This window comes from Narcine bancroftii, chromosome 5 (assembly GCF_036971445.1).
Source record: "Narcine bancroftii isolate sNarBan1 chromosome 5, sNarBan1.hap1, whole genome shotgun sequence".
NCBI classification, from domain to species: Eukaryota; Metazoa; Chordata; class Chondrichthyes; order Torpediniformes; family Narcinidae; genus Narcine; species Narcine bancroftii.
Window position 1 is genome coordinate 6,197,628 of NC_091473.1, and position 26,592 is coordinate 6,224,219.

The following is a 26,592-nucleotide window of genomic DNA, read 5'->3' on the forward strand; positions in this document are numbered from 1 at the left end:
TCGTGCACTCATCCCCCCGACACCTTCCCCTGTAGCCGTGGGAGGTGCCACACGTGCCCACTCCTCTTCCCTCACCACAGTCCAGGGAGCCAAACAGGCCTTTCAAGTGAAGCAACACTTCACTTGTGTATCCACAGGACTGATTTACTACATCTAGTGCTACCTTTGTGGCCTTCTCTACATTGGAGAGACTGGGTGCAGACTTGGAGATGGCTTCACTGAGCACCTTCGCTCCATCCGCACCAGTGACAGAGACCTCCCAGTAGCCAATCATTTCAGTTCTCACATGTCTGACCATAGCCTCGTATACTATCCCACCGAGACTACCTGCAAATTGGAGGAACTACACTTGATTTTCCGTCTGGGCATGCTACAACCAGATGGCATTAACATCGAATTCTCCAGTTTCTGCTAACCTGCTCTCCTCTTGCCCCCCCCTTCCCTTCTCCCTTCTAGTTCTCCCCTCTCCCTTCACCAAGCCATCCCTCCTCCCCTTGATTGCTCCTGTCCCCTCCCTCCTTCTGCACCTTTCACCTCCTGCCTTATGACCACCCCTTACCCCCCCTACTTTGTTGTTTGGACGTCTACTGACATTTTTCCACACCTTGATGAAGGGCTAAAGCCCGAAACATCGGTTCTGTATTTTTACTTGTGCTACATAAAGGACGATGTTTGACCTGCTGAGTTTCTCCAGCGTTGTGTTTTTGAAGTAAATATCTTTTTTTTTCTTTCCACCCATATCCCACTTTAAGTATTCCCTAAGCCATCGGCGCTCTGTGGTCAGTAAGGGATTGTTTAAGGTGGGTTGTGAGTGAGAAGGGAAGGTTGAGAACCACTGCTCTAGACCCATTTGTGACTGAAATATTTTGCTTGAGAAAAATTATCATTGACCCATTTCCTTTGGAGTTATGAAACCATGCACATAACGAGTCAATGAGGTACGATTAAAACAGTGGTTTTCAAACTTTTTCTTTCCACCCACATCCCACCTTAAAAAATCCCTTACTAATCGCAGAACATTTCTGGCATAGGGATTACGTACAGTGGTATGTGAGTGGAAAGAAAAAGGCTGAGAACTATTGGTCTAAACGTTTACATTTGTAATTTCTTTTACAGTTTTATGCTAATTTAGTTTATATTAGTTGGTGTATCTAATGTGCCTGTTTGGCTGTAGCAGGTAAGAATTTTAGTATATTTGCACATTGTACATGTTTGACAACAAACTCTCATCGCAGAATCGAGAAATTTTACTATTTCCAGTTAACTGCCCACTTGAAACAGGAATGAGGAAATTTATTTTAATCAGAAGGTTATGAACCTTTGAAACTCTTCTTTAAAAGGCAGTGAAAATTATGTATATGAATACTTTTAAGGCAGTGGTGGGATCATAGCAGGGAAAGAGGCCCTTCAGTCCATCTTGTCTGAGTCAACAAAGTTGTCTATCCAAGCTTGACCCATTTGCCTTCATTCAATCCACCATTTAAAATCCCTCAAAATCTTTCCTATCTATAGAGAAAATAAGTAAAACACAAAAGTTTGCAGACACTGTGGTTGAAGTAAAAACACAAAGCTGTAGAAACTCAGCAGGTCAAATGGCGTCCTTTATATAGCAAAGTTAAAGGCACAAAACCAGTGTTTCAGGCTTGAGCCCTTCATCAAGGGAAACGTCAGCAGGTATCTGAACAGAACAGTTGGGGGGGGGAGGTGCAGGGGAGGAGCACGGTCCCAAAGGGAGGAGGTAATAGGTGGAGAGGAAAGGTGAAAACTGTTTCGAACAGGCTCGTGTCTCCATGAATGCTGAGCTGGAGGAAAGGAGACATAGTGATAGCGAAAGAGAGAGATGTAGTGGGGGGGGGGGGGGTGGGGGGTGGTGTGAGAGTAATGGAAACTGGCGAAGACGATGTTAATGCCATCCATTTGGAGGAAGATGAGGAGTTTTTCCTCCAGTCTGCTGGTGGCCCCAGTCCAGCAGTGCACAAGACTGTGGACAAACATGTCAGCACAGGAATGGGGTGGGAAATTAGAATTGGAATGTGGATTTGAGGTTACCATCAGATCAGTCATAATCTTTTTGTAGACAGGAGCAGGCACAAGGGTTTGAGTGGACCACTCTTGGTACTGATTCAAGTCAACATGGTCTCATCACTAGGGAATAGATCCCAGCCAGTGCCTTGGGTCTGGGCTTGATTGAGCACTCTGGTTTATGAGCTTTGTAATGAATGCATATGGAATTCTGCATTTGAACCTTAGTTGAGGCTGAGTTTAAGCCTCCACACTTTGTGCATTCAACACAGAACAGAGGGTAAATTCCAGGGAGAATTTAAACCTGAGGTTTGAAAGTAGTGGTTCTCAACTTTTTCCACTCACATCCCACTTCAAGTATTCCCCATGCCATTGGTGCTCTGTGATTAGTAGGGGATTGCTTAAGGTGCAATGTGGGTGTAATGAAAACATTTGAAAACCACTGTTTTAATCATACTTCATTGACTCGTTATGTGCATGGTTTCAGAACACCAAAGGAAATGGGCTAATGACAATTTTTCTCAAGCAAAATATTTCAGTAACGTTTGGGTCTAGAGCAGTGGTTCTCAACCTTCCCTTCCCACTCACATCCTACCTTAAGCAATCCCTGACTGATCACAGAGCACCATAGCATATGGAATACTTAAAGTTGGATGTGAGGGGAAAAAAATGGTTGAGAACCACTGTAATAGAGGTTTTAAACAAGAAAGACCACAGACGCTGGGGTTGAGTGCAATACACAGTCATGCTGGAGAACCTCAGCAGGTCACACAGCATCCATAGGAAGTAAAGGGTAACCAACATTTTGAACCTGGGCTCCTTGTCAGGTACCTGACAAGGGTTCAAGGCCCAGAACGTTGGTTAGCCTTTACTATGAAGAACAAGGTACGGGATAAAGTCCCATTGGTTGCCCTTTGTTTCCTATGGACACTGTATGACCTGCTGAGGTTCTCTAGCATGTTTGTGTATTGGTTCTAAAGGATTTTTGTCTCACTTCTAAGGGATTTTTTTCTCTGCGTCTTTTTCTTCCTTCCATTCCCCAACTAGGAATTTGAACAGTGAATTTTCAAATTGTAGGTATTTCCCATCGGTATCCAATCAAACTGATTCCACTTCTACACTTACTCCTGATCTTACTTTTCTCTCTATCTGCCAACCCCACCCTCAACAGTCTCTCCCTTACCTGCCTCCCTTCCTTGCCCATCTGCTGTCCAATACATTGCCTCCCCCAACCCACCTGGTTCCTTGCCCCATTCATGTATGCAGTATCAACAATATCACCCCTTGGTTAGCCCAACGCCTTTACGGCACCAGCGATCAGGACCAAGGTCTGTAAGGAGTCTGTACGTTCTCCCTGTGTCTGTGTGGGTTTTTCCCGGGGGTCTCCTGGTTTCCTCCCACCGTTCAGGGGTGTAAATTGGGCAGCACAGCCGAAATGCTATATGTCTTTAAAAAAAAATTCTTATTTTAGACTTGAAGAAGAGTCCCTGATACTTGAACTAGGGGACGTCATGTCAAGATTTGGAGGAGTCAGTTTAGGATGGAACTGCTTCTCCCAGAGTGTAATGAATTGAAGGAATTCTCTGCCCAAGGAAGCAGTAGAGGCTAACTCACTGAATGTATTTAAGGCACAGTGAGAGAGATTTTTGCCTTGTTGGGGAAAAGGCAGGTAGGTGGAATGAGTCCAAGGTCACATCTGTTGCAATCTCATTGAATGGCGGAGCAGGCTCGACAGGACTCCTGCTCCAATTTCTTATGCTACAAAATGCTGTCTGCCCATTGCTGTTGCTCAGCTCCTCGGGCACCTCACGGTTTGCTCAAGATTCCAGCATTTGCAGCTTGTGCGTTTATCATTGCAAACTATTTGCTTTGGCAGTCGTAGCCTCAACCCACCCAGATTACCTGAAAATCTAGACTTTAAACAATGATCTTAAAAATGAAATCTGAGGCCTGACCCTTCACCCGTGGGTCAAAAGAAAGGTTATTGGTAACAGAAGCCAGAGACCGAGCAGGTAGCGTACATGGAGATTGTGTTACTCCCAAAAAGCTTGCAATGTGCAAACATATTTGCCATCACAAAATACCTGGCCATAAAATTTGATCCTTCTGAGCGGACAAGAGAATAGAGGAGAAAATACCCCATCTTCCCCCCCCCACCATTGTCTCCACCACTTGAGAAATTTTTCAGACCCAGTCCAGTGCCTTGGACCGACCAACTGCATTCCATCAACCCACCAAACAGGAATGCAGAGTGGTGGTGTAAAAGGAAGTCACGTTGCAGCGATGTAAACCTTTGGTTGGGTCACGCTCGGGCGTGCAGCTCCAGTGGTCCCATTGTGGAAAGGATGTGGAGGTTGCAGAAGAGGAGCACGGTTAGCGTGGTGACTAGTGCAAGCAGCCATGGTTCGAATCCCATGCTGTCTAATGAGTTAAATTTTTAGATTCAGACATACAACGCTGTACAGGCCATTTCGGCCCACAGGACTGTGCTGTCCAATTTGCACCCCATAAACCTGTAGGTCAATTAGGTGTAAACTGGACAGCATGGACTCTTGGGCTGGAGGGCCTGTTACCATGTTGCATGTATGTCTAAAAAAATGAAAAGAAACAGGACTAGTCCAGAGTGGGAACTTGCTTGGCATGGATGAGTTAAGTCGAAAGGTCGGTCCTGTGCTGCATGATCCCTCTGTGACTCTGTGAGAGATGGAAAGATCTCTGCTGAACCTCACCCCAACAATGGACAAGGCCAAGGACCGACATGTCATCGTCAGAGTTAAAAAGATTGGCTACAGGTAGCTCAAGCTTAGACCCACACAGAGTGTTGGCCGGTGTTTGATGAAGCAGCCTGTTCCTGAAGTGACGTGTCTGACCCTGGCCTACTATAGTTTAATGGTTTTCTCAAACCACGGCCTGTTTGAATTTAGAGAAAATAAGAAGTGCAACATTTGATCCCTCTGTTAAATTTGAAAAAACTTGGTGATTCACACAATATTTTTGTACAATATAATTTCTAATGTTTCTTCTGATTTATTGTTCCTTCCTGATACCATTAAGTTTCTCTTTTGGGAGAGAACCAGACTGCTTATATTTGCTGAACGCTAATCCAAGGTTTCCCAGTTTTTATTTTTGTTTTCTTTTAGATTAGTACAGGGAGTTTTACTACAAAGTGAATTTTTTTTTTCTTTGATTGAGGGCGGGGAGATGAGGATCCTTATTATTTACTGATTGTTGTGTATTGTAAACTTTTCAATCGTGTATTCTTATTCTCTCTGTCTATTGTAAGTTTTATATATTAAAGTCAATCAAAAGATTGAAAAAGAAAAAAAGAAAATAATAACCCTGATTAAAGGTGAAAATTGGCTAAAATCGCTAACCTTAAACAGCCAGTTGTTGATAAAAGTTGAGGACAGTAAAGTGCTACAGTAATTGAGCAAATGCAGAATCACTGAGTCTGAGGAACAGAGGGATCAGGGAACACAGATACATTATTCCCTGTAACCCAGGTAGACAGGGTTGTGAAGAAAGCTTTTGGCATCTTGGCCTTCATAAATCAAAGAACTGAGTACAGGAGTTGGGATGTCATGGTGAAGTTGTAGAAGGCCAAATTGGGAGTATTGTGTGCAGTTCTGGTCGCCAAACTACAGGAAGGATATCAATAAGATTGAAAGAGTGCAGATAAAATTTACTAGGATGTTGCCAGGTCTTCAGGAGTTGAGTTACAGGGAAAAATTAAACAGGTTAGGACTTTATTCCTTGGACTGTAGAAGAATGGGGGGAGATTTGATAGAGGTTTACAAAATTATGAGGAGTATATACAAAGGAAATGCGAGTAGGCTCTTTCCATTTAGAATAGGAGTGATAAATTCAAGAGGACTTGGCTTTAGGGTGAAAGGGGAAAGATTTAGGGGAAACTTCTTCACTCAGAGAGGGGTGGGAGTGTGGAACAAACTGCCATCTGTGGTGAATGTGGGCTCGCTCTTGAGTTTTAAGAATGAATTGGATAGATACATGGATGGGGGAGGTCTGGAGGGTTATGTACTGGGGACAGGTCAGTGGGACTAGCAGAAAGATGTTTCAGCACACTAGAAGGGCTGAATGGCCTGTTTTCTGTGCTGTGGTTTTCTATAGTTCTATTGAATTGTTAGCTTTCAAGCATTTAGTGTGGGGCCCGTAGCATATGCTACTTTTGCTACTAAGTTAATCTTTGGGTCGCAGGAAAAAGAATCTCAGGGGTATATGTGATGTCATGTATGTACTCTGACAATAAACTGAACTTGAACTTGACCACCATTTATGTCCTCATTAATTCACTGGCTTTGGTAACTTTTTGAAACCATGCAACGATGATTATCATGGTGTTCTCAGATTGGTTTACATTCAATTCCAATTTATTCTGCTCCAATTCCACGTGATTTGGGAATCATGGTTCAAGATTCCATTTCCTGAAGGAGGGCTCAGGGCCGAAACATTGGCCGCCTGTTCCTTTCCAGGGATGCTGCATAACCTGCTCTGTTCCTCCAGAACTTGGTGCATTGATCAAGATCCCAGTCGCGTGTTTCCATGAGAATGGGGTAAACAGAGGCTATGAATATTAACGACCGTTTCTTGCAGCATTCACCGGAGATCAGAACGAGTTCACATAAGATCACTGTCTGCTTCCATGACACAGGAGGAGGAAGGGAATTTTCATGCTAAATATAACAACAGTAAAGACGTGTTTGATTTTTTTAGATAAACAAGAAAACCTGCAGATACTGGGGTCTAGTACAACATACAAAAGTGCTGGAGGAAACTCAGCAGGTCATACGCCGTTCTCAGGAAGTAAAAGGCAGTTGATATTTTGGACCTGAGCCCTTCCTCGGGAATGCGTCGATTTTATTTTTGGGGGGGGGGGGGGGAGACATTGGACATAATGTCAAGCTCCAAAATCAAAGCTTTTGGATATACTTTCAGTTTGAACTTCTTCAACTCCCACATTTGTGCATGGTGCATGCACTGGAAGTGAGTTTTCAGGTGCAGCGGGCAACCAAGAAGGCAAATGTGACTTTGCCCCCCCACCGCTGGTGGCCTGGAGAAATGTTCTTTTCTGTCATGCTTTGTGTACGTGATTTGGAGGGTGCTGCCTGCATGACAATGGTGGGGGGGGGGGTGGGGGGGTGGGGGGGGGAGTACCACTGATAACTTTAAATCAGCAGTAAAAAACGTGGAGCTATGGGAAATATTGGGGGTGGGCGGGGATTGATTGAATGTCCAAGGAGAGTTCAGAGATGAAGGGCTGAATCTCATTCTGGACTAGATGGGATTAATAGATATATATATATATTTTTAACCGAAGGTGATTGGGTGGAATAATAATCTCAGAGGCCTAATGGAGTATAGAACCTATTACTGAATAATAATCTCAGAGGCCTAATGGAGTATAGAACCTATTACTGAATAATAATCTCAGAGGCCTAATGGAGTATAGAACCTATTACTGAATAATAATCTCAGAGGCCTAATGGAGTATAGAACCTATTACTGAATAATAATCTCAGAGGCCTAATGGAGTATAGAACCTATTACTGAATAATAATCTCAGAGGCCTAATGGAGTATAGAACCTATTACTGAATAATAATCTCAGAGGCTTAATGGAGTATAGAACCTATTACTGAATAATAATCTCAGAGGCCTAATGGAGTATAGAACCTATTACTGAATAATAATCTCAGAGGCCTAATGGAGTATAGAACCTATTACTGAATAATAATCTCAGAGGCCTAATGGAGTATAGAACCTATTACTGAATAATAATCTCAGAGGCCTAATGGAGTATAGAACCTATTACTGAATAATAATCTCAGAGGCCTAATGGAGTATAGAACCTATTACTGAATAATAATCTCAGAGGCCTAATGGAGTATAGAACCTATTACTGAATAATAATCTCAGAGGCCTAATGGAGTATAGAACCTATTACTGCTCCTAATTTCTATCACATTTTAATCTTTTTTTTTACCGACACTAGAAGCTGATTCTAGCCATTGAGACCCATGCCGTCCAAATTACACCCAAGTTACCTATTTGGAACGTGGGAGGAAACCGAGGCACCTGGGGAAACCCACACAGGGACAACGTGCAAAAACGTCTTTCAGGCAGCGCCGGATTCGAATCCCATTTGCTGGTGCTGTAACGGCACCATGCCAACCCAGGCCTGGCTTAACCACTAAGCAAAACATACCCGTGCTTGTGGGCACCGAGGGAAGGGGGCACCTCACCAGTGCCCAACTTACCACGGTGCAGCTGAACTGGGCCTTACAATAAAGGCCCCTCCCCACCCCACAATAAATTTAAAAAAAATTCTATACAGGTTGAGGGATCTGTCCGGGAAGGAAACTGAATTTTTAATCTATTATTTCCCATTTAGCACTTAGTGAGTCCTTTTAATGTCTTGTCAGTTGGACAATGGAAGGGTCGAGGGGGAACCGTTGTTGGGCTGTGCTCAGGGCTTCAGTTGTGCTCTGGGCTAACTGCTACGCAAACTGTGCTACCCGTCCACGGTTGCCTGATGTTTGTATTCCATTTGTTGTAGGCAGAATGTGCTAACTTCATCAAGGTGCTGCACCAGTTCAACAGGACCCACCTGTACACCTGTGGCACTGGAGCCTTCCATCCCGTGTGCGCCTATGTGGAAGTCGGCAACAAGTTTGATGTGAGTGCTTCCCTCTGCTGGTTTATCAGTGCTATTATCACCATTGACTATGATATGGTAATCAATTTGTTTGACGTACACATTGTACACAAGTACCAAAATACTTACTTGCTGCAGCCGAACAGGTACTTGCTTAAAAAAAACCTATCATAGTAAATTCATTGAATTAAAAAGACAACAAATACATAAAGTACATAGATAATAAATATTTATTGCAAAAGAAATGACTTTTCAATCATGCAGTCTTTCTGAGGTGTCCCTGAATATTGTCACAAGGGGAACCATTGTTCTCTTGAACCTGGAGGTGCTGGTCTTCAGGCCTCTGTTCCTTGTGCCCAAAGAGAACAGTGAGAAAAGTTTGTGACTAAGGGGGTCCTTTATGATGTTGGTTGCCTACTTGAGGCAGCGCCTCATATCGATGTCTGCAACGAGTGGGAGGTGGGTGCCTATGACGGAGAACTAGCTAGGTTTGGTGGGGAGGGGTTTCCGCCCCCCCCTCCACACCTCCCCGTGTCTCCTGACAGTACTTTCCCCATGATGTGAGGTCATTTCTGGGCTCCATCCTTCATAAACAGCAAAGGAAACCCACGGGGACAACAGGAAGAGGTGTGTCCAGCTGTGCCTGTGTCTTCTAGGAATTGAGGCACTCTGCAAGGAGAGGGACTTGCTCAGCAACTTATTATCAGAATCAGGATTTATTGTCATGATGTTCAGTGTTTTGCAGCAGCGTCAAAGAGCAAATATATTATAACCATCTTACAACAAAAAATTGCACGAAAAGTCAGGCAGTGTCTTTGGCTCATCGATCATTCAGGAATCTGATGGCAGTGGGGAAGACACTTTCCTTGTGCTGCTGAGTGCTCGTCTTTAGGCTCCTCTACCTTTTTCCCGATGGTAGCAGAGTGAAGAGGGCATGGCCTATCTGGTGGCAGTCCTTGATGATGTAGGTTGCTTTTTTGTAAGACACTGCCTCATGTAGAAGTCCTCGATGGAGTGAAGTCTGGTGCCTGTGATGTCTCAGGCTGAGTTAGCAACCCTCTGGAGTTTATTCTTGTCCTGAGAGTTGGTGCCTCCGTACCAGAGAGTGATGCAACCAGCCAGAATTCTCTCCATGGTACACCTGTAGAAGTTTACAAGAGCTTTTGGTGACATACCAAATCTCCTCAGACACCCCACAAAGTATAGCCGCTGGCAAGCCTTCTTCATGATTACATCAACGTCTAGGCTCCAGGACAGATCCTAAGAGATGCTGACACCCAGGAAGTTCTTGACCTCCCCACTACTGATACCTCAATGAGGACTTTTGCTAACATTGAATGCAAGATTGTTGTATTACGCCATTCAATGAGCTGATCTATCTCCCTCCTGTGTGCTTTCTCATTGCTGTTTGTGATTCTACCAAAAATTGTAATGTTATCAGCCAACTTTTAGATAGAATTGGAATTGTATCTGGCCACACAGTCTTGGGTGTATAATGAGTAGAGCAGCGGGCTAAGCAAGTATCCTTGGGGTGCATCTATGTTGATGATCAGTGAGGAGGAGATGTTCCTTCCAATTCGGACTGACTGTGGTCTTCCGATGAGAAAGTCAAGGATCCAGTTGCAGGGGGTTGGGGGGAGGCAGAGGCCTAGAGTTTGAAGCTTCTTAACCAGCACTGAGGGAATAATGGTGTTGAAGGCCAAGCTGTAGTCAATGAAGAGCTGCCATATGTATGAATTGCTGTTTTTGAGGTGTTCCAGAGCTGAGTGGAGAGCCAGCGATGTTGCATCTGCTGTGGAGCGATTGTGACGATAGGTGAATTGCAGCCTTTCTGCAACCAGTAACCAGAGGTGTATGATCCATTGATCACTGGGGATCAGGATCATCATCATGGGGGGAGATTTGTGGGCCATGCCCCCCCAATGAGTTATTGTTCCCCCACCCACCCGCAGCACTAGTGTCATGTGACTTTGTCTCCATATTACTATAAGCACGTGCGTTTGACTGTTAAGACAGAGGAAGGGGGAAGTGTGACGGTGGCGCCCGCTCTCCCACCCCGTGAGAATTTTCGAATGTCAGTTTGTGTCCACCACCCCACCCCACGGTTACCTGAATGTCCCCTAATTAGACTTGTTCTGTTAGGGGATCATAGGTGGAGAGGGTGAGCAAATTTAAGTTCTCGGAAATCACTATCGCAAAGGATCTTTCCTGGACCCAACACACTAATGGCATCATGAAGAAAGCACGTCAGCGCCTCTACTTCCTCAGGAGTTTGCGGAGGTTTGGTATGACAACGGAAACCCTGGCAAATTTCTACAGAGATGTGGTGGAAAGTGTGCTGACCGGCTACATCACTGTCTGGTTTGGGGCCACCTATATCCATGAGTGGAAATCCCTGCTAAAGGTAGTGGACACAGCTCAGGACATCACAAGCAAAACCCTTCACACTATTGTGAACATCTACAGGGAATATTGTAACAGCAATCATCAAGGATCCACACCACCCAGCTAAGAAGTAAACATGCCTCAAGACTCAAACCACCGGATTCAGGAACAACTGCTATACTCCCACTTTTTCCCGGTGAAAGGGTTAGCCCATGGTTACCCTCATGGGCCCCAGCTTTGCCTGCCTTTTTGTTGACTACGTGGACCAATCCATGCTACAAGCCTACACAAGAAGGCCCCTCAACTCTTCCTCCACTACATCAATAACTACTTTGGTGCTGCCTCATTTACCTATGATCAGCTCGTTGACTTCATCTACTTCGCTGCAAAAAAAAAACAAAAATTCACTTGGTCCATCTCTAGCAACACTCTCTCTTTCCTTGATCTCTGTTTCCATCTCGGGAGATAAACTCTCGACAGACATCTTCTACAAAACCACCAACTCCCACAGCTGCCGCGACTACACCTCTTCCCACCCTGTCCCCTGTAAGGATTCCATTCCTTTCTCTGAATTCCTCCATCTCCATCACATCTGCACCCAGGACGAGGACTTCCAGGCCAGATCATCAGAGATGTTCTCCTCCTTCAAACAACGTGGCTTTCCCTCTACCACCATCAACTCAGCCCTCACCCACATATCCACCATTACCCACACATCTGCCCTGGGCCTCCTCCACCCCCACGCGCCACAAGGACAGGATTCCCCTTGTCCTCACCTACCACCCCACCAGCCTCCGCACCCAATTCATCCTCCTCTGCCATTTCTGCCACCTACTACATGATCCCAACACTAGACACATATTCCTCCATGACTCCCTTGTCCACTCCTCCCTCCCCACCAATCATCCCCTTAGGACCTACCCCTCTGACTGCAGGAGATGCTCCATTTGCATCCACACCTCCTCCCTTAGCACCATTCGGGGCCCCAAACTGTCCTTCCAAGTGAAAGAACATTTTACTTGCAAACCTACAGGTCTCATCTACTGCATCTGGATGTCCTGCTATGGTCTCCTCTACATGGCAGAGACTGGAAGATCATTTTGTTGAGCACCTTGGCTCTGTCCGCGCAAAAGCTTGAATCTCCCAGTGGCTACCCATTTCAATTCCCCGTCCCATTCCCTTGCTGACATGTCTGCCCATGGTCTCATGCACTGCCAGACTGAGACCACCTGCATATTGGAGGAACAACACCTCATCTTCTGACTTTGCCCCCTCCATTTGGATACCATTAATATCGACTCTTCTGGCTTTCATTGAAACCCACGCAGGCCCTCCCCCCCCCTCCACACACACACACACACACACACACTTCTTCCCCTCTCATCTCTCACTTCCCTGTCTCCTTTCGCATAGACATGATAAATTCTAACCTCATCCCTTATCATATCCAATTAACACCTTTTGTTGGTCTGGATTCCTCCCCCATTGTCTGCTTCTGGCTCATTCTGCTAATTCCTTGAAGAAGGGCTCAGGCCCGAAACATTGGCAATATATCTTTGTCTCCGATGGACTCTGAAAAGACCAACTGAGTTCCTCCAGCATTTTGGTGTGTTTTTACTACAATCAAAGCATCTGCAGCTGCTCGTGTTTCACTCCACCATCAGACTCCTCAACAACAAAATCTGAGACTCATTTAAGGGCTTGCCTTTGCACTTTACTGTTTCTCCCTCTGTGTATTGCACAATCAGTTTCTTTATTTGTTTATATGCATACATATCTTATTTAGTACAGTTTATTTTGCTCTACCGCTAAACGGGAATCTCAAGGTTGTATGAGATGTCATGTATGTACTCTTGAGAATAGATCTGAACCTTGAACCATTCGCCAAGGAAAACTATAGAACATTGTGCTGCAATTGTTGGATATGTGCCCAACTGAGCATGTGCTGTAAATATAGAGCGGGAACAACTCTGAACAGAATCACAGCTGCAGCCTGACTCCAATCCAGTCAGAAGTCTAGATCCCAATCCTACTCACAGCTCTCACTCTAATCCCACTTGGCCTGGCCCTAATCTCCTATTCCATCTGCAGTCCCAAATGCAATCCTACCTGTAGCTTTCACCTAGTTCCACCTTAGGCTTTGACCCAGGATCTTCCCCTAGCTTACTGACTGCAAACCCCTCTACCTACCTGAACTTGATCCCACCTTCAACCTTGACCTCAATCCCATCTGCTGCTCCGACCCAATAGCCATCTACTACGCTGTTTCAAATCCCATCCATGGCTTCAATGCCATTAACAAATTCTTCAGTACCTTGACGAACGGCTCAGGCCCGAAATGTTGGTGGTATATCTTGGCCCATATGGTCGCTGCAGGACCTGCTGAGTTTCTCCAGCACTTATGTGTATTCACAGATTCTAATCCCACATCTAACCCTAATTCCAATCTGGTCTGGATCTTTGATTCCTATCACCTGTGTGTCCATGACCCTAATACCATCTACAGCCCTGAGCCAAATCCTACCAAAGGCCCTGATTGCAATTCCATTGAAAGCCATGTCCCTAATCCTACCCTCCGCCCTAATCCTAATTCACTATAATTGTAATCTAAAGCATTTCTGGATCAAATCGTTCTTCTCCCAGGAGGACTATGAATGTTCAGTCGTTGAGTTGAGATTCAAGTAGAAATCGTTAGATGATCAGGGAATAAGAGTAAGCGTGGATTATGCAAAGGGGTGGCCTTGAGGTCGCAGATCAACTATGATCTTGTTGAATAGAGGATCAGAGCTGTATATGTAGAACCCACTTCTGCTTCTACAGATTAATGTTGTTAAGTACCACTATGACCATTAGCTAGTAAGCCTCTCTTGTTCAACTCCACTCTCTCACCAGTCAGGCACCTTTGAAATGGCCCCAAAGAGTATACTCACACACCACTTTAAGTATTCCCTATGCCATGGTGCACTGTGATTAGTAAGGGATTGCTTAAGGTGGGATGTGAGTGGGAAGAAAAAGGTTTCAAAACCACTGTTTTAATCGTACCTAATTGACTCATTATGTGCACGGTTTCATAACTCCAAAGGAAAATATTTTAGTAACAATTGGATCTAGAGCAGTGATTTTCAACCTTCCCTTCCCACTCACATCCCACTTTAAGCAATCCCTTACTAACACAGAGCACTGATGGATTACTTAAAGCAGTGGTTCTCAACCTTTTTCTTTTCACTCACATCACTTTAAGTAATCCACAGGCCATCGGTGCTCTGTGATTAGTAAGGGATTGCTTAAGATGGCACAGGAATTACTTAAGATGGCACAGGGATTACTTAAAGTGGTTTGAGAGTGGACAGAAAAAGGTTGAGAACCACTGACTTAAGGTGGAATGTGAGTTTAGGGGGGCAGTTTGAAAACCACTGATCATCCTCAAGAGTTAAACAGGAAAATCTGCAGATGCTGGGATCAAGTACAATGCACAAGTGTGCGGGAGAAACTCAGCAGATCACGCAGAATCTATAGAAAGTAAAAGATAACCAATGTTTCAGGCCTGGGCTCTTTGTCAGGAATCTGGACAAAGCTTAAAGATGCCTTATTTAAAAGGTTGGGGATGGATAGCCTCAAGATTTAGGGGGGGTGGGGGGCAGATTTCAACCGAAGATGAAGAAGAACTGGTTTTCCCAGAGAGTGATGAATCTGTGGAATTCCCTGCTCAGTGAAGCAATGGATGCTGTTTCATTAAATGATTTGTGCATAGTAGGGGAATTAAGGGTTAAGGGTAAATGTGCGGGTAAATGGAACTTGGTCCTCAGCCAGATCAGTCGTAATCTTATTGAATGGCAGTGCAGGCTCGATGGGTCGACACCTGCTCCCATTTCTTCTGCCCTTAACCCAGGTTCAATCCTGATTTCCATCACTCTGTGTGTGGAGTTTGCACGTACTCCCTTTGACGGTATACGTTTCCTCCCCGAATGCTCTGTTTTCCTCCTACCTCCCTCCCCCACCCCAAAATCCATGGGTTGGCAGGTTAATTAGGAGGTAAGAGGTGGAATGGGATAGGAGTTGATGAGAATGCAGGGGGAGAAAGGCATTGGATTAGGGTAAGTGGGAGATGGTGGATAGTGTAGACGGAATGGGTCTGAAGGGTCTGTTTTTGTGTTGTACCTTTCTGTGACTCTATGACCTTTTCTTCATCATTCATATGCCTTGCTGTTTGACATGGGTGATCATGTCCCTTCATCTGTCATGATCTTCCCCCCCCCCCCCCCCCCCCAAATTGTAGTCACTGCCTTCCCCCATTCTCCTTCCGTGAAGGCCCCATCCTTGAGCTGAGACCGCTTTCGGCGTTAAATCCATCATTATACAAGGGAAAAATACTGAATTGGTTTCAATTGCAGTGCCAGTGTCAGAGCAGTTACAGTGGCGTGGGGAATCCTGGGTAATGAAGACGGCCATTGCTTCCACACTCCCGCATTGTGCCGTCACCATGAACCAGAGCAGTACATCACGGCAGCAGCACATTTCAGCTCTCTCACTCTCTCCCCGATTGTGGCAACGACATCTCTCCTCCTGATCGTGGTAGCGACCACTCTTCCTCCGGCCGTGGTAGCGACCTCTCTCCCCCACGATTGTGGCATTGGCACCTCAGCCAGGGTTTTCCATGTGACGCACGCACACAAGCGCTGGCATCACCTGAGTAACCGGTCGGCCATTTCCCCTTTCAAACCACGAGAGCCGGACGCCGGGGTAAGTTTTACTGGGTTCCCTGATCGCGTATGTGGTAGATCATGGACCTGGTTGGGTTCTGGTTGAACCTTTCAAATCACCACATACCTGGGTCGCTAACCATGCAAATTGCCTGCTTAACCCCATTTAACAAGGCAGTTTGAAAGGCCCTACTATGTCAGGTTACAGATCAGCCATGATCTAGCAGAACAGTAGAATAGTAAGAAGTAAAACATGAAAATTTGCAGACACTGCAGTTGAAGTAAAAACACAATGCTGGAGAAAAACAACAGGTCAAACTGTAGAATAGGCTGAGAAAGAACTTGCATTTGTTTTCCATCTCCCAATACAGTATCCAAAATAATTTCAAAGCCAATTATATGTGCCTTTGAAGTGTTGTCAATCATTAATGTAATACATGAAATTTCCACATAGAAAGTTACCACGTTGTGGTTATCTAATCCTTAGTAATGTTGAAAGAGGGATGAATGTTGGCTAGGAGAAGGGGAAAAATTCCATATGTGTGTTATGACTGGTTGTGTGTCAGCGACCAGGACCAGAGAACGCAGTAGTTGTGCAATCAGATGGCAATAAACTTGACTTGTTATGTTTATTATTGCAGCAAAACTAGAAAGGTGACCAGGGGATGGAGGGGAGTTACAGTGACAGGATAGAGTAAATGTAGGTTGGCTTCTTCCACTGAGGCTAGATGAGACTCACTTTTGGACCACTGGACCCTGCAGAGGATAGTCAAGTCAGCGGAAAAGATCATTGGGGCCTCTCTTCCTACCATGAAGGACATCTACAACATTCGATGCAGGCGAAAGGCAATAAACATTGTGAAGGACTCCACGTAAGCTGTTCTCCCTTTTGCCATCCAGTAGGAGGTACCGCAGCACTTGTCCCTTACGTCTAGATTGGGCAACAGCTTTTTCTCCCCAAGCCATCAGGCTCCTGAACTCCCAGAACATTTGTTGATAGGGGACCATGGACTGTTACTGTATACGTCTTAATATTTCAATATTTCAATGTGTTTAACTATTCTTATATTTATAACTTATATATTTATGTAAATATGCTCTGCGGTCCTGGAAAAACATTATCCCATCTCTTCCGTGTGAGCATGACATGAACGATAAATAAAGGTGACTTGACTTGAGATACAAACCAGAGGTTAAGGGTGAAAGGGGGAAAAGTTTAAAGGGACCGTGAGGGAGAACATCTTCACATAGAGTGTGGAAGAGCTGCCTGCTGAAGGTGGTGAATAGGGGGCTCAATTTTAACATTGAAGAAAAACAGACAGGTGCGTGGATGGGAGAGTTGTGGAGGGCTATGAACTGGGTGCAGCTCAGTGGGACTGGGCATTGCACAGTAGATGTGCCAAAGGGTCTGCTTCTGTGTTGTTGTGTTGTATGATTCCTACGGTTCTTTGGAAAACAGTACAGCCCTTCTAATTTCTCCTTGTAACTAAAGTCCTCCAATCCAGGCAACATCTTGGTCATTCTCCTCTGCACCCGCTCCTCTTGGGAAGGCCCTTGATCGCCCACCCCTCATGTGCATCCATTTGTCTTGCTGCAGGAGCACCAGTTCAGGATTGACTTCAATCAAATTGAAGATGGAAAAGGGAGAAGCCCTTATGATGCCAAGCACCTATCCACCTCCATATTGATAGGTGAGTGGCTGGCTATGGGGTGGACCAGCATCACAAGCTGAGGCTCCCTGGGCCAGAAATGGACAGATGGAGATCAGACAGTTTGGGTCCTGAGGGGTCAGTGCTTCGGGACTAGGGCCATGAGGACCGACCACACCATTTATCCAAGAGAAACCAATGGGGTTAAGGATGTGGACACCCCGTGATTAGTGACTGGGCGCTCCCTGGGGAACTGGAGGCTTCCAGGGAGGGCTAGACATCAAATGCTCAAGTTATGATGCTGGAAGAACTTTATTAGAGTTCTGAGAGGGGCAATAGTTGGGGAATACCAGTTCCAGAGATTGTTGGGTTCTTGATTAGCTGGGGCATCAAGGGTTATGGGGAGAAGGCTGGGCAGCGGAACTGAGTGGGAAAATAGATCAGCTCAGGATTAAATGGCAGGGCACACTTGATGGGCTGAATAGTCTAGTTCTGCTCCTATGTCTTATGATCTTTAGGATGGCACGGTTAGTCTCACGGTGCAGCGACCCAGGTTCGAATGCAGCGCAGTCTGTAAGGAGTTTCTACCTTCTCCCCATGTCCACCTGGGTTTCCTCTGGGTGTCCTGGTTTCCTCCCACATTCCAAAGACGTACAGCATTAGTAGGTTAATTGGTCACATGGGTGTATTTGGGCATCGCTGACTTGTGGGTCGGACAGGCCTGTTACCGTGCTGTGTCCCTAAATTTAAAAATGAATAAAAAGGGAGGCCAGTAGTCCCTCACACATCATTGAATGGTGATGAGTACTGGAATCTGGGAGGAGTGGGTGATCTCGAGGAAGCACACTTGTTGGGGGGAGGGGGGATTGGAGTGAAGGTACAGGATGTGGAATGGAAGGGTCAAGGCAAGGCCAAGAGTCGGAGCAGGGAACCTTTACCTCAGGGAGGGCTGTGTGTTGGAGACGCATGTCTGGTAGAGGTGGAATGAGGACGGAGAGAAGTGCAAGAAAGACCACAAAGTATTGTCGATATGGCCAATCCCTAAAGTCCAATGTAAATTGAACATTCAGGTTAACTAAAGGTGTGGCTCCTTCAAGATACCATCGACAGACATGTTGTGCTTTTTTAAAGCAATATTGTAATGCTTTCCCTCCCGGGTATGTGGTCATTGGGTGACAGAGGACCTCCTGAAAGGAGCTTCAGTTCTTTCCCTGCACGGGATTGGGTAGGTGTGGGGGGAAGCATTATCCAGAATCTGAGTAGGTGGGGCAGAATTAATCTCAATGAGTGAGTTGCCGTGGCTCAAGGGCCTAGTGAGGCTGGCGCTGTGGATGGGGAGGTGAGTGGGGGACGTAGGGCCCATCAAACATTGCTCACTGTGCACTTGATGCAGGTGAGGAGCTGTACTCCGGCGTTGCCACAGACTTGATGGGTCGCGACTTCACCATATTCCGTAGCCTCGGGCGCAGGCATTCCATCCGGACAGAGCAGCACGACTCGCGGTGGCTAAATGGTAAGTCCCAATGTCTCGGGAATCAAACAGCTTGGAAGCCTCCACTAGTCTGGTTGGCCTGTCCACTGGCATCCAACACATTAGCTCCACACAGTTTGCCAGAGTCCTGGTGAATTCAGTTCAGGTACCAGGATGTAATGATAACGTCTGTTTAGTGAGCAGACCTGCTAGACATCACGTAAATAGAACAGGATTAAGATGGAGTACAAACATACAGAGGGTGGCCCGTTGGTATGGAGCAAAGGAACATAATTTTACAGGTGTGAGGTTCATTCAGGAGCCTGATAACAGCAGGAAAGAAACTGTCCTTGAATTTAGTGATGTGTGATCTCACACTCATGAATCTTACTCCTGATGAGACAAAGAGGATGTGGCTGGGATGTGATGAGTCTTTTAAAAAGTTGGCTGCTTTCCTCAAGCATCAGGAGTTAGAGATGAGTCGATCGTGGAAGGGAGCTATTTACTACCTTCTGCAGTTCCTCGTGGTCCTGGGTAGAGCAGCTCCTGTACATTCAATGGTGCATCTGTAGAACTAGTTCAGGGACACAGGTGACGTCTCAAATGTCCCCATGCCTCTGGTGAAATAGAGGCACTGGTGTGCTTTTTTGACCATTGGATTTTTTTAAGTATGAGAGTTTATTGTCAGATCTGCAGTCTGGGCCTGACGTCCCACTCACCCAGGGAAAGTGCACGTGTAATACATCGCCTCCTTTTTCGGGGTAGTGGCCGCTATCTGGCTCACCGGACAGGAGGTCACTGCAAATGGCCTCTCCTACATTACTGTGTCGGTCGCAACATCTTCTCGTTGGTGTCCCCCATTTTCATTGAGTTTGCTACACTATGGCGCGGCCGAGTGTCTGGTGGTGTAACTGGAAGGGTAGGCTGGGCTTGTTAGGCTTGGTTGGCAGCCAGCCTAAGAGAAGGAAAATCCTGATTTCAAATCCGGGCAGATGGGGCTCTTTAGCCACGTCAGGCCATCCATCCAGGAGAAGGCCACTTTGACATTGCACTTATGCCCGGAGGACCTGGCTACCACCGTCTAAGCGTGCTGGGCCGTGGCAGATAAACCCCAGGTACAGAGGGTGGGGCCAGTACTGCACACACTGCTCTTCATCTAAAAAAATCCACTGTGCTGGCTTGAAGGACATGCCCACATCTACGATCCTTCCTAAACCTTTGTTTGTGAAGCCAAGATATGATGACAGATGCATTGAAATTCTTACTTGCTGCAGCCACATAGGCATGTGGTTGAAAAAGTTTGAAAACCAGTTTTAATCATCCCTCATTGACTTGTTATGTGCACGGTTTCAAAACTCCAAAGGAAATGGACCAATGACAATTTTTCTCAAGCAAAATATTTCAGTAACAAACAGGTCTAGAGCAGTGATTCTCAACCTTCCTTTCCCACTTACATCCCACCTTAAGCAAACCCTTACTAATCACAGAGCACCGATGGCTTAGGGATCACTTAAAGTGGGATGTGAGTGGAAAGGATAAGGTTGAGAACCACTGAACTACACAATGTGCAAAAAGAGATCATGAATATAAGGATGGGTAAACAAAAATTTATAGTGGGTTCAAGTTCAGAACGGGACTTGTATCTACAACAGTGTGATAGAGATGAGCTTGACATCTAAGGAAAAGCAGTTGATAACACTAGAGTATAATTCAACAGGGCAGCACATTTGGCGTAGTGGTTAGTGCAATGCCTTTGCAGCGCCAGTGATCAGAACTTAGATTTGAATCCCATGCTGTCTGTAAGGAGTTTATACTTTCTCCCCGTGTCTGCATGGTTTTTCCCCGGGGGCTCCGGTTTCCTCCCACGCTTTGGATGGTGCTAGGAGTTAATTGGAAGGCACTGGTTTGTGGGCTGAAATGGCTTGTTACTGCAGGGGTGCAGTGCTGCCGGAGCTCACCGGAGTGCCGCACTGGCACGTCATGGAGCAACATCGGGAGAGGGGGTAGTGGCAGCAGCCCGCCCCCCATCCCTGCCCTCTCCCCCCTCCCTTGCTGAGCACTGTTCTGGACATACAAGGAACCTGCAAGGAGGAAGGTCATCCTCCTTCCTTGTCCTCAATTATACAACATGGCAGCCACTAAGCCCAGGTCTCACGAGACCTCCTTGTCATCGTTTTTGGTGAGCTCCGGTGCCCGAAAAATTAACACTGCAACCCTACGTGACCATGCTGTACGTCTATATTTAAATTAAAACAAACTTAACGTAGAACATCACAGCACAGTACAGGCCCTTCATCCCACAATGTTGTGCTGACCTTTAAAAAGTTACTCCCCAACAATCTAATCCTTCCCTACCTCGCACCAATAACCTTCTATCGTTCTTCCATCCATGTGCCTATTGTAAGTGTCTTTTAAATGTCTAAACTTGAATTCTCTTGGAAAATTAATTAATGTAGGCATTTTTTTGCACAATCTTAATTCTAACTGAGCAGGATCGCATGTGAACGGGACTGTTTCTTTGTTGAAGATTTGTGTTTCCACCTTGCAATTCAGGTCTGAATGGGACCACCCGACCCTGCCTTCTCCCTGTGCCCAGACAAGTTTTGGAGATAGTTGATGATTTTGTTTTTAAACCCTTGTCATTTTCTTTCTCTGAACAGACCCCAAGTTTGTTGGATCTTTTTGGATTCCCGAGAGTGACAATCCAGATGATGATAAGATCTATTTCTTCTTCCGAGAGATGGCTGTCGAAGGGCAGAACCTTGGGAAGTCCACTTATTCACGAGTCGGCCAACTGTGTCGGGTGGGTAATCGAAGCTTGGCGATGTCGGGGGTGGGGGGGGGGTTGGAACTATGTGACCTCCCAACCCAAGACAGAAGGGTAGAGTGAAAGAGTTGTTTCACTGAGGTTGGGAGAATAGGCAGTCATGACTACGTTAGGGGGGGTTATACCTCATAGCTGGACCTTGAAAACAGTTACAGATAAGAATACCTTGTGTAACTTTAACAGCAGATGGGTGGTATTGTAAATCTCCCCTTTTACTGGTTCTGTGTTAGTGCATGGGATTTATAGTTGCCTATAAACTAATTTTATGACTCTCTGGCACAATAACTCTCATCTGGTTCATTGAGAAAGGAGATTGTTGTTAGATAGATACTGCAATATAATTCTTGTTCAGCTTTAATGAGGCAAGGAAGAGATTTTTTGAATGTTGTACCATTCCTTACAGTCAATGGTTCTCAACCATTTTTCTTTCCACTCACATCCCACCTTAAATAATCCTTATGCCATTAGTGCTCTGTGATTAGTAAGGGATTGCTTAAGGTGGGATGTGAGTGGAAGGGAAGGGTGAGAGTCACTGCTGTAGACCCAGTTGTTACTGAAATAGTTTGCTTGAGAAAAATTGTCATTGGCCCATTTCCTTTGGAGTTATGAAACTGTGCACATAACGAATCGATGAGGAACGATTAGAACAGTGGTTTTCAAACTTTTTCTTTCCACCCACATCCCACCTTAAGCAATCCCTTACTAATGGACAGAGCACCGATGGTATAGGGATTATTTAAAGAGGGATGTGAGTGGAAAGAAAAAGGTTGAGAACTACTGTCATAAAATAACACAGCATAGTACAGGCCCTTCAGCCCACTGGGTATGTGCCAGGCATTGATCACCCATTTCCTCTCATCCTAATACAACCAATTTTATTCTCCCTGCTTTCCCTTTAACACCCTGAACCCACCACCCCCCTCACCCTTATACTCAACCACTCATCTACACCCAAGAGGCAAATGACAGTGGCTCATTAATCTACCAAGCTTCACGTCTTTGGGACAGAGTTGGGGAGGGAGGGAAGCTGGAACACGCGGAGTGAGACCAATGTGGTCTCATGTGCAAAATCCACACAGACGGCACCTTAGGTCAGGATGGAACCTTGGTCACTGGACCTGTGAAGCCAAGGATGAGGGTAGGCATTTCAACATGAGATCTGCCTTAAAGGGCTGTGGATTTAGCTTCTGGAAGGACACCTTCAGAGTCACAGAAGGTGGGTTGGCCTAGACTGTGCACTTGACTTCCTGCAGTGGGATTTAACCCCTCCCCCCCCCATACCAAACCCATTCCATGAATCCAAACCCCCTTACACTGCAGCCCTGTATGGATATGGGATCGGACTGGGCTGAAGTGGTGACATTCTCATCTCACCAATGACAAGCCTCCTGGGAGCCTCACAAGTAAGAGAGGGAGGACTTTCCAGGGACAATTGTGGGTGTTTGTACCTCCAGTTCACATCCTGGAATCCAGCCACTTTAATTCCCCTTGCCATTCTCATGCAGACATGCCTGTCCTTGGCCTCCAGGGTGAGGCCAAATGTAAACCTGAGGAACCTCGTATTTATTATATTCCTGCTGGGTAGCCAAGAAACTAATGTCATGAGTGTTGAGTTTTCCAAGTTTTGGTAGCTCCCGTCCAGATCTTCCATCTGCCCATAACCTGCTCCTGTCTTACGTTTCTTGAACCCCCCCCCCCCCCCCCCGTTCCCTCTGCTCCATTCTCTCATCTTCCCATTGCACCTTTGTACCCTCCACAGCCCTACATATTTGTTCCCTCTCCCCTGTCTCATTTAGCCTCAGTAAAGGGTCCCGGTCCGAAACGTGGGCTGACCATTTCTCTCCGTGGACACTGCATGTTCCACTGAGTCCTTCCAGCCCCTGTTCACTCAGGATTCCACCATCTACAGCTGTTGTATTCCCTTCATTTCTTATTTACAAGTAATGACCTCCTGAGAAGGACAAGGATGAATATTATGGAGCTCAAACAAACCACAGCATAGTTTATTAATAGACCACTTAGCAAGCAATGGAAAATTGTAATCAAACATTAATCTTTTGACTTGATACAAAAACATTTCAGAGACTGCACTGGTATCACCCCAGGAAGCTGGCTTCTTTTTAGAGATAGGTATATTTAACATCAAGAAAACAGTTGCATCAAGAAGTAGCTAAGGAACACAAGCTTCTGTCCAACATCTCGCTTTCCTTTGGGATTGGGCACTCAGTGTGAAACGTTTTCCTCTCTGCTTTGCAAGTGGCTGTTCTGTCGAGGAGAGCAATCCTGTAGCTAATGGCCTTGTCCTCAGACTGAAGTAAAGAGAGATTTATAAAGTCACTGCATTTCCTGGGGTAGGCAATGCTGCTGCTTTCTGTAGAACTGGGCTGAGACAGGTTGGATTGTTGGCGATGCTTGTGGCTGAAGGACTTCATTCAGAGCGGCTCAGGGTCAGTCCCTCAGAGAAACTCTCCTTGCCTCAACTCCCTATCCCAAACTCCCCTCAACTCAACTCCCCTCACCTCAACTCCCTATCCCAAACTCCTCAACCCAACTGCCCTCGCTTCAGCACCCACATTCCAACTCCCCTCAACCCTACTCCTCTCATCCAACTCTTCTCACCTCAACGCCACTCAACCCAACTTCCTTCACCCCAACCCAATTCTCCTAATCCAACTCAACGCTCCCTCAACCCAACTTCCCTTGTCTCAACATCCTCACCCCACCTCAACTCCCCTCACTGCCCCTCAACCCAACTTCCCTCACCTCTACACCCTCACCCCACCTCCCCTTATCCAACTCTATTCACTTCAACACCCCTCAACCTAACTCCCCTCATCCAACTCTCTTCACCTCAACACCCCTCAACCTAACTCTCTTCACCCCATCTCCCCTTGCCCCAACTCCCTCAACCCAACTCCCCTTGCCAAAACATCCTCACTCCAACTTCCCTCAACCCAGCTCCCCTTGCTTGTACAGCATTGCCCCAATGCCTCTCACCCACCTCCCCTTACCCCCCTCGATACATGGCTGGTTCAATGCCTCCTGGGGAGTTGTAGTGCCACCATAGCGCCGCTACACTCTAATAATGTATCTGCAAGCAATAAAGAACTGTGACTTGGGGAGGGACGCTGCTGGAGACGTTGTTCTAAGAACTTGACTTCCAACCTGCTGAAGGCCTTGGTTTCTGGACTTCCCTTGTGGGGGATGGGGGGTACGGTTAATCCCTTTCTCAACAACCATGCCCCTATAAACTGCCAGAAGGTTGGCAGTCCATAGGGGCATGGTTAGTGTAACGTCATTGTAGGGCAGCAATCCGGGTTCAAATATACCGCTGTTTCTCTGTGTCTGCATGAGTTTCCTCCGGGTGCTCTGATTTCCTCCCACTGTTTAAAACCTATGGGGATTATAGGTTAATTGGAGTGTTTGGGCGGCGCAGGCTTGTAGGCTGGAAGAGCCCGTTGCTGTCTGCCTAAATTGAAACAGTTATTTCTTTTTTTATTGTAGATTTGCACTAACTCGGTTTGAAAATTCTTTGCCTTGTGTTAAAATTCTCCTCTGGTCTCGTGCTCTTCACTCTCCCACCCGCACAACTGTGACCTCTTCCAACAACAGCCACCCTTTGATCTGCTGGCCTACTCCTCATCCTCTCTGGTTTGAACCACTCTGTTCTCGCTGTCCGTACCTTCATCTGCACACAGGTTCCAAGCTCTGGGCTTCCCACCGCAAGCTTCTCCATTTCTCTTGCCTTGATGTCGCGTCAAATCTAGGCTCCTGGCTACCAGAGTACAAATATTTTGCCGTGTTGATCTTGTCAGTTTGGTTGGCTGCTCTCCTAGAAGTACCTCAGCATGCCTTATTTGTGAAAGACACTATAGGAGTGCAAGTTGTTGTTGCCTCACCTGTGGGGGAGTTTAATATTAGCCTCGGGATGTGGAGGGACATTCCCAATTGACTGCATTCATATTGCCTGTGTGAATATAGCATCCACGGGAACATAAGAAATGGGAGCAGGAGCCAGGAGCCAGCTCTCCATATATTAAGGCCATGGTTTGATCTTCAGCATCATTTTTGCCAAATTCATTAATATTCAATGATCTACAAATCTGTTTGGAATAAACTGAATGACTGCATCCCCACCGCCCTTGAGGCTAAAGAATTCCAAAGATTGAAGAGTGAGGAGATTTCTTCTCATCTCAGCCCTGAATGACTGATCCTTGGTTTGCTCTCTCTCTCTCTCTCTCTCTTCCCCTCCCTCTTCCTCCCTCTCTCCATTCACCCTCTTTGGCTCAGTACAATTGGGATGGCAGAGGAACAGAGATTGGTTTTGCATTGCCATAACCCGTCCAATCATCTTCACCCTTGTTTCAGAATGACCATGGAGGTTTGAGAAGCCTGGTGAACAAGTGGACAACCTTTCTGAAGGCTCGGTTAATCTGCTCGGTCCCAGGCCACGAAGGGATTGACACACATTTTGATGAGCTTAGTAAGTGGCTTTGTAGTTTATTTTTAATGTATTCCTTTCTGCATCCAACCAGCCACAGTAAATCAGAACTAAGCTAGAGAGGTGAGGAAACTCGAGGAAGTAAACAGCGATGCCCTGAAGGGAATGTCCAGGGCAGAAGTGAGGGAGGGTAGTTTAAGGTGAGAAGGAGAAGATTTATAAGGGGCATGAGGGACGTCTTGTACATACAGAGGATGTCGAGTACAGGTGCTCCTCAACTTGCAATAGGGTTATGTTCAGCAAACCCAAAATCGCAAGTCAAAAAAGAATACAGCATCAACCATCTTTCGTAATTAAATTTTGCACAGTATAACTCCGATTATCCAAAATGGTGAGGACTTTTTTCGGAGAACCGGTCATTTTTA

The 26,592-nt window shown here is 46.0% G+C and overlaps 1 protein-coding gene across 3 annotated transcripts in view; it reads left to right on the plus strand.

The window, feature by feature from the left end:
• sema3b (sema domain, immunoglobulin domain (Ig), short basic domain, secreted, (semaphorin) 3B) overlaps nt 1-26,592 on the plus strand; it is a 297,012-nt gene that overhangs the window by 218,035 nt on the left and 52,385 nt on the right. For all 3 annotated transcript variants that reach the window (XM_069936649.1, XM_069936646.1, XM_069936647.1), the window contains exons 5-9: nt 8,596-8,715; nt 17,377-17,470; nt 18,822-18,941; nt 21,560-21,702; nt 26,095-26,209. In XM_069936649.1, the coding sequence (XP_069792750.1) occupies nt 8,596-8,715; nt 17,377-17,470; nt 18,822-18,941; nt 21,560-21,702; nt 26,095-26,209 (592 nt within the window). The remainder of the gene's footprint in view (nt 1-8,595; nt 8,716-17,376; nt 17,471-18,821; nt 18,942-21,559; nt 21,703-26,094; nt 26,210-26,592) is intronic.